The sequence below is a fragment of the Gavialis gangeticus genome, unplaced genomic scaffold, assembly GCF_001723915.1.
Source record: "Gavialis gangeticus isolate Ggan-Ray unplaced genomic scaffold, GavGan_comp1, whole genome shotgun sequence".
In the NCBI taxonomy this organism is placed as follows: Eukaryota; Metazoa; Chordata; order Crocodylia; family Gavialidae; genus Gavialis; species Gavialis gangeticus.
The window spans coordinates 152,472,757-152,481,274 of NW_017729032.1; the positions used below are offsets into that span (position 1 = coordinate 152,472,757).

Below are 8,518 nucleotides of genomic sequence, written 5' to 3' on the forward strand. Positions count from 1 at the left end.
CCCCCCCGGCGGAACGCTACGTCACAGCTCCGGATTCTGCCCCGCGGATCCCCAGTGAGCGAGAGGGTGACGTCACCGCGGATACAGCTGCCCCTCGCGCTACCTGTCCTCGCTCTTGCCCTTCTGCTTCTTGCCCATGGCGGCGGCTGCAGGCGCTGTGGGATCGTCCCTCTGCGTCCGCCTCAGCAGACTCCGGCCGACCACATCCGCACGCAGCCCAGCGCATATGGTGCGAAACCTCCACTGCGCAGGCGCCCTCACCCCGTGACCCGGTTCGCCGAGTGCGCGAGGCCCGGGCGCAGGAGGGACACCTCCCCGGCTGCTCCCTGCAGCCTCCCGCGCCCCTTGCGGCCGGCGGGGGAACAGCAGCAAGGCCGCCCCGACGGTGCCTCGGACCAGAGTGGGGGTGCGCTGGTGTCGCGCATACTTAACAAAATAGGACACGAGCCCGACTCGACACGGGCTCCATTTAGTGCGGGGGAGAAAAGCAGGAAAAACACCAAGGCCACCTGGAAAATGTTCTTGGCCCAGCTGCCCCAGGAAGGTCCAGTGTGTTAGACAGCACCAGCCATAGGGGAAAAGCTCTCTCCCTCTCTCTCTCTCTGCTGGCCGTAGGGTTACCGTATGTCCAGGTTCAAAAAAGAGGACACTCCCTTCCCCCACACCAGTAGGTGCATGCCACACAGACACAGAGACACGCACACAACCTCCCCCCCCCACACACACACAGCAGCAGGGTGAAGATAAGTCATTTTTTATGATAGCAAAGTAGAAAACAGTAATTAGAGTCCTGGATTGCAGAGACAGACTTGCCATTACTTTTAAGCTGGCTGTTTAACACCACCAGAAAAAATAGTTCTGTATTTCAGTACCAGACACCGGCTGCTTGAGGTAAAAGAGACTGGCCAATTTGAGGGCGTACCATCATCTAGTCTCCCTCTGGCTACACAATTTATGGTGATGGGGGATTGCTTGCAGATTCTTCCTCTAGCTTGCTCTGACAGCATTTTGGCTAGGGGCAAGTGAGGCTAGGGGGCATCTGAACCCCAAGGCCTCTGGGTTTGGGGCTTGCACATAGGATGCCTGCCACGGATTTGGGCATACCTGAAGCCCCAGGCTGAAGTCTGGGGGAGAGAATACTTGTCGCTGGCAGCACCACGTGGACTTGAATGATTAATTCTCGACAGAATTCAGAACTGATTTGGCTTTGGGGCAGGGGGCTGGACTTGATGATCTTCAAGGTCCCTTCCAGCCCTAATGTCTATGAAATCTATGAAAACCTTCAGCACACTTCAAGATTCCCCCATAGATAAGCCCTGAGACGTGCTTCCTGCCCCCTCAGCAGGCCAGGTGATGGATCCAGGGCTTGGTGATGCCCTGGATGTTGTCATGCAGCACTTTGTGGTGCCACTTAGCACCTCCTTTCCCCAGCCCCTTACCACCGTTTCCACAGCCAGACATCTTCGCATGTCTTCTCACCAAGCTGGGACTGGGCAAGATGGAGCTACGGTGGGACCCAGTAAATGGCATTTTTTATGTTCCAAGACAGTGGCGCTCAACCTTTTCCCCTGGCAAGCTAGATGGGCAGTGCCCAGACCCTCTGTGGCCTGGACCCAGTCTGTAGTCCAGATCCATCGCCTGAGGTGGTTGCGACGGGGCCCCATCTGGCCGCATGCAGTGGGGTGGGGAGCACCTTGGCTCCCATCCAGCCACACACGGAGAAGGGGCATGGCCCAGCCCCAACCTCATTACGCAGGGGAAAGGGAGTCCAGCCCAGTCCTATCCCATTTTCTTGGAGACAAATTTATCCCTGAAACATGGAAGATGCCGAATTTTAGCCGATTTTGGATGATAAACTTCATTGCTGAACATTTTTTGATGCCTCTCCACCCACCATCTGACACCACCAGGGAAAAAATCCCATTCGATCTGCATGACAAAGAGCAACCTCACAAAGACACTCTCATGGAGCCAGAGGGGCAGATTTCCAGCTTCTGCTTCCTCTGTGCAAAAATGAAGTTTAATTCCTACATATGGGGATGTTTTACCATTTTGAACTTTCCCTGAGCCTGATGATGGGCATGTGAGCCCGAAAGCTTGCAGGAAAAAGATAATTTTTTTTGCAGTTAGTCAGTTGGTCTAAGAAAAGGTAGCACTTCTGAACCGAGAGTTCTAGATTTTTGCATTTCTTTTTGTCTCAGACCAGCACGGCTATCCCGTACCTCCCCGTGCACTTTGAACACGTTTCCCGTTATTGACTGCACGTAGAGCAAGGACTGAAATGATCGTACAAACAGGATAATTAACGTGCACCTGGCACCACGGGACCGCTTAACCCCTCGCTCTAGAGCCCGGGCTCGCGCTCCCCGTAGCGGCCGGGCCCCAGTGCATGCCGGGCGGCCGGGCGGCCCGCAGTTCACGCCAGAAGCCGAGCGGTCGGGGGGGGGGAGCAAAGGGTTTTGGGAAATGTAGGCGGGAGGAGGTGCAATGCATGTCACAGCTCAGTGACGTCACGAAGGTCTCAGCCGACAACCGAGGTGGGGGGGAGCGTTGCCCGGGTGTCTAGGGGCCTTGCCGTGAGGCGCATGCGCATGTTACGTAACCACACGCGACAGCCAATGAGAGCGGCCGATACTGGGACCTAGCCCCACCCCCATCTCTGTGCTGTTACTCGCTTCAGCTACGCAGGTGCTGAGCTGGGACCGGGGTCGGTGTGGGACGCTCGGGGCAACGCGCGGACAGGGTAAGCGGCACGGGGAGCAACGGCCGCAAGGGCGCCAGCGCTGCCCCCCGCCCCCTCTTGGGGCACCTGTGGCGTCAGGCTGCGCGCGGCCGCCGTCTTGCGGGTGGGCGGTCGGGCTGCGGGGGTGTAACGGTCTCGCTTTGCATGTGTAGTAGCGCGCTCGCGCTGCCCCCGTCGGGAGAGGGAAGTGAGCCCCTCCCCCAGCCGCCTCCGGCACTACGCATTCGCATCCAGCCTGGGGAGCAGATGTCCGGCTGGCTTTGACACCTCTGGTTTGGAGATGTGCGGAGGCCCCGTTTTCCTTGGACTTTAGCTCTCGACCCTGAGCTGCCACCTTTAATTCGTAGGCCTGCGCTGGATGGGTGCACCCAGGGCTGGCTGTGTTTCTGAAGCTACAGACCACACTGACAGAGCTGGCAGGGATGTAAATGTGGGCTCTGGTGTGCACACCTGGAGCTTGGCTTCCTCCCTGCCATGGGCCTGTCGCCCCGGGATAAAAACATACAGGGGTGTTGGTTGTAGCCGTGTTGGTCTAAGAGCATAGGCAGGAAAGGTCCTTTGGAGATGGTGAGGTACAGTGTTTTTATTACAGGTAGGCAAGGTTCCTTGGCTAGACATGATCTCTTTAAAAGATCTCTTTAAATGCCTGCCTGTGATTAAAAACATTGCGCCTTGCTGTCTCCTCAGAGCAGTGAGCTCCTCCTCCTTCCTTTTTCTGGTTCAAGCTAGAAAACTTTGGTTTTTTTTACTTTTCTTGGAAAGTCTCATCCAGCCTTCATGAAACTCAGAACCTGTTCCACATTGACAGTTCCTGCAAAGGAGCTGTTCCTTTTCCACTAGGCTAGATGTCTTGTTTCGACAGCTGAGCCAGGGAGTGAGAGAATCGGCTGTGACTGGACTCTTTGTTGCCCGTTTGCAGCACTCATGTTTACAGAGTTGCAGATCATCCTGAAAGATACCACTTTTTGCATACAAGTTCCTAATCCGATAGTAAAGGCTATTTTTGGTTTGTTTCTCTAAAGCAGTGATTCTCAACCAGGGAGCCATGGCATCTTGAGGTGTTTTGAGATCTTCTTAGTACGCTAGGGTTGCAAACATGACTCACAAGACAAACCCAGATATTTCAAATGGGAATTCACAGTGTTTAAAAACATCCTGACCTACTGTGGTCTTTTCAAGTTCTTTGCAGCAAAACACTTGCTCTGGTAACTTGTTTTTTGAGTAAAGAAAATTAAAATGAAGACTTGGCATTTTCTGAGAGGAGGTCTTGAGTCTGACAAAGGGTGTTTGGAGTCTAAAATGGTTCAGAACTGCTGTCCTGTAGAGCATAGGGTACCAAGAAATGGGCTTGATAAAAAATTTTAACAAATGGCTTATTATTTGGTATTATTATTTGTAGAGGTGCACCAGTACATTGGTCCGATGTCGGATCAGTACCCGTATAAAGAAAACTGGCTACATCAGATATCGGCCTGATGGAGCCGAGAATTTGGCTGATAAATGCCCGTGCTGTGTGCAGCCGCAGTGCAGCGCAGGCAGCGAGGAGCACAGCCCAGCAACATGGAGAGCTGCCTCCAGCTAATAAGTTCAGTGTGATGGAAGGGGAGGAGGGAGGGAAGGGGCATGGGAGGGGTGCAAATCAACCCCACCTCTGCGTTGAGGGAGGGGGCAGGGGCAGGCACTGCCCAAGGAGGAGGGTGGGGGAGGGGAGAACCTGCTGCTGTTTGTACTCCCAAAGGGCACGGGGCACATGTGCCCCCTGGATGGGGGTGGGGCAGGCTACAGCCAGGGCTTTGCAGGGCTGGGCTTAGAGTGGGTGCTGCGACATTGGGAAGATGCTGCAGCCACCCCAGATTTCAGTGCTGCTCTGCTCCCAGCGCTGCCACCACCAGCCACCTGGTGCAAGCCCGGCTCTTCCCAGCACATGGGTGGTTGCAGGGCATTGAGCTGTGGCTGTGCTGGGAGGCTGGCAGTGCTGGGAGTGGAGCAGTGGTGAAATTTGGGGTGGATGCAGCATCGTCCCAGCACCGCTGGCAGCCATTCCAAATCCAGCCCCTGCCGAGAAGAGCCCTGCGCACCCCGGCTGCAGCGTGCCCTGACCCATGCAGACCCGAGGGGCACATGCAAGCAGCAGCAGGAACCATCTCCCTCCCTGTGAGCTGCAACTCCAGGCCCCCCCAGGCAGTGCCTGCCCCTGGTCCCTCCCTCACTGCAGGGGGGTGGTGTTGATTTATGTCCCCATGCCCCTTCCTTCCCCACTCCCCTTCCACCACACTGGACTTAGCTGCCTCCAGTTGGTGTATTGGAAATTGAATCAGTATCAGCCGATATTCCTCCTTAAGTATCGGCCCCAAAAATCTCTATCGGTGCACCCCTAATTATTTGGGTGTTATTATGTGTTATTTAACTCTAATTTCATGACTTGTGTTTTCATAGCTGTAAGAAGTTTATTGTTTATCCTGAAAAATGGATACCAACCCTTCTGTTGAAATGTTTAAAAAAGTTCTGGAGAATCAAATGCTTCAGACTACCAAGATAGTGGAAGAAGAGCTGGATGCTGAGATCCAGAAATTGGACCAAATGGATGATGAAGATTTGGAACGTCTTAAAGAAAGGAGACTTGAAGCTCTGAAAAAAGCCCAGCAGCAGAAACAAGTAATATTTTCTCCAGCGTTCTTAAATTCTGACCTCATGTGTAGCAGTAATCTTTTCTGACCTTGTTGTAGTGATGCTGCTAGTTTTGAAAATCTTGAGGAGCTGTAAATTTGCCCTGTTGATATCTGACCAAAATGAATGTTTGCTCTTGACTCAGAATACTGTGTTTCTCTGTAAATTATGCAGGTGTGTTTAGGAATGTTTTGGAATGAGACAAGGATAGGAAAAAAGTCTGGTACTGGGACTATACACTAAGTAGTATTGACTGAAAACATGAGCCATGAATACAAAACATGTCTGCAGAACCCCATCAAACTGTAAAGATTTCAGAGCATTGTAGGAGGCCATCTGCCATCCCTAGACCTCTGTGCTCCAGCCTGTTCCACAGGAGGAATGCGCATGGTCCCTCTCAGCTCTTTAGAGGGGATGATCTGTCCTACTTCAAAATGGCTTCTCATAACCTAATAGATTTGGGGCTGTATGTGACTGTTCATTTCTTGTGCAGGAAAGGGTCTTACCTCATTGCTTTCAGTCCACTGATGTTGATGCCTCTTGCAAGGCTTTTTGCAAAAACAGTTTCTAGAGGAGCCTTGGGAACCCTTACATGGAGTAGATCTGTGCAGTGAATAGGAGTGTCATTGGTATAGCCACATCTTAAAAATGCGTTGAGGAAATATAGCTACTGGTATCAGGTAGGAAGAGGGCATTCCAGTTGTGGAGGATTGTAGAGGCTAGTATCAGGTTTTGAGATAATGACAAACATTCTTGTGCTTTCATGTTTCACTGAGATGCTGAAGGCAATGGAATTTTAATATGATCTGATTTTAGATAGAAATTGAACACGTTTAATAATGATAGACTTTAATGTGATATGTCTGTCTGACTCTTTTCAGGAGAATGTAATTAAATTTATTGATGTATGTATATATTTATTTATTTATTGCTATTTCTTACTGTATCTTTATTAGAAAATCAAAATAATTTAATGCATGAGATGTTTCAAGCATGAATAACATCCAGAAAATTCAAGAGTTTTCCTGTACAGTTCCTGAATTAAAATACTATAATGGTGCAAGAAATACATTCATTTTGAAAATTCAAGAACTGAAATTTCATTTTGGAAAAGCAATGTTGCTTGTAACCTTTAGCTCATTTTATTCATGTCATTAACATTATTGCCATAGGCAACTATATATGTGTGTGTAGCATGACACAGCTGCACAAAAGGCAGTTTGGGACTGAATTAATAGGAGCATTAGGTACAAGACACAGGATGTGATAGTGCCTCTTTATTCAGGACCGGTTAGGTGTCATCTAGAGTATTGTGTGTAGCTTTGAACTTTTTCATTTTAAAAAGGTTATGGAGAAGTTAAGGTCCAAAGGCAGTTGACACAAATGATAAAAGGGCTTGGAAAACAAGTCATATGAGGAGAGGTTGAAGGAACTAGGCATGTTCAGCTTGCAGAAAAGGTGCTTAAGAGGAGATGATAGCAGTCTTCTGAAATCTATAAAGAAGAGGGAGAACACCTTTTCTGTGTTGCTGCAGAGAACAGGAGGCAGACCAATGGCTTAAAGTTGCAGCAAAGTAGGTTTAGGTTTGATATCAGGAACAATTCAGCTCTGGCCCAATACAGGCTAGGTGGCTTCAGGATCACATTAGTGGTAGGATGTTTTCTCCATGTCCACACTTGAGCCAGGTAGCCTGTGTCCCTGCCACTTCCCACAGGGCCCTGTTTCCCAGCACAAGCATAGCTTCTGGTCAATGGGGAACTGTACCAGCACCAAGTATCTGCAAATTGTGTCCATGGTGCCACAGTTTATCCCTCCCTCTGCTATAGCATGACCACAGATAGAAGCTGCCCAGCTCCCCAGCAGCTGGAAGCTGCACTGCACTGCAGCTGGGGTGCAGGGGGAGGGAGGAGTAAGAAGCAATGAAAAAACAGATGCAGTTTACAGATACTTGGTCCTGGCATAGCTCCCAGCTGCTTGGCCCTGGTGTAGGCACAGGGGAAACCCTCTGCTGCTGATATACTGCCCAAACCATCTGGCCTGTTTTGGACTGGAGCTGAAAGGACAGGGAGAAATGGCAGTGGTATAAGTACAGGTGCACCTCTCTTTTTGGCTCCAGTATGGGCAAGCACAGGCAAAGCCCTGCAGGCTGGATCCAGTGGCTCTTCTGGCCTAAGGAAGTTTTGGAATCTATGGTTGAAGGTGCTCAAAAAGAGGTTGGATAAGCATTGATCAAGGATGATCTAGGCATAACTATGTCGATGGTGTACTACGAATATTTCCAATTCTTTTGAGTTTTGCTGGTTGCTGCATGGGGCCAGGAAGTATTTTTCCCCCTCCTTTACTACATGTGTTACGGGGTATTTTTTTGTCTTCCTCAAAAGCATTGGGTGTTGGCTGCAGCCAAGGCTAGGGATTTTTACTGGAGTGTGCCAGTGCTTTTACTGGGATTAAAACCCAGAGGTTCCTGGTTAGAGGGTCTTGCACCTCTGCTCAGGGTTAGACCAGTAGCCATGTTTGGGGTCAGGAAGGAATTTTATCCCACGCTCACATTGGTAGGAACTGTGCGTGGGGGTGGGGCGGCAGGTTGCCTGCCTTTGTAGCAAGAGGTGTGGCCCTCTTCCCAAGATCTCTTAACATATTTTAACAACCCTTGCAGCAGTAGGATACTGGCTGCTGTTGTCCTTCTGCCTGTGATCAGTTAGGGTGTTGTGCCTTGTTGTGTGACAAGTTTGACTGTAGTAGAGGTGCACCATATCATATTGGCACCAATAAAAGGAAAACTGATGTTATCAATGTCGCCAGTAAATGTCGTGTGTGTGTACAGCCACAGCATGCACACAACTAGGTGTACAGCTGGGCAGCTTGGAAAGCAACATCTGGCCAGTAAGTCTGTGGGGGGAAGGGACATGGGAGTGGCAGATCAACACCCCCATGGTGAAGGAGCGGGGCTGGAGCAGGGGCAGAGGTAGGAGCTACCCAGCCAGGGTGGAACAGGGAATGGAACCAAAGGTTGTTTGTGTGCAGGGGGGCAGCTATGCTTGGGGCAGGTGACAGTGCTGGAAGGGGAGGCTATGGTGAATTTTGGGGTGGTTGTAGCCCACCCTGTAG

General features: G+C 50.7%; 2 protein-coding genes across 2 annotated transcripts in view; one reads left to right on the forward strand and one right to left on the reverse strand.

The window, feature by feature from the left end:
* EIF5B (eukaryotic translation initiation factor 5B) overlaps nucleotides 1-243 on the reverse strand; it is a 41,396-nt gene extending 41,153 nt beyond the window's left edge. Inside the window, 1 exon segment of the mRNA XM_019523986.1 lies at nucleotides 104-243. Within this exon segment, the coding sequence (XP_019379531.1) occupies nucleotides 104-138 (35 nt within the window). The 5' untranslated portion in view covers nucleotides 139-243.
* A 2,394-nt stretch (nucleotides 244-2,637) lies between these two features.
* Nucleotides 2,638-8,518, forward strand: part of TXNDC9 (thioredoxin domain containing 9) — a 22,577-nt gene continuing 16,696 nt past the window's right edge. Inside the window, exons 1-2 of the mRNA XM_019523988.1 lie at nucleotides 2,638-2,743; nucleotides 5,180-5,398. Of these exons, the coding sequence (XP_019379533.1) occupies nucleotides 5,210-5,398 (189 nt within the window). The 5' untranslated portion in view covers nucleotides 2,638-2,743; nucleotides 5,180-5,209. The remainder of the gene's footprint in view (nucleotides 2,744-5,179; nucleotides 5,399-8,518) is intronic.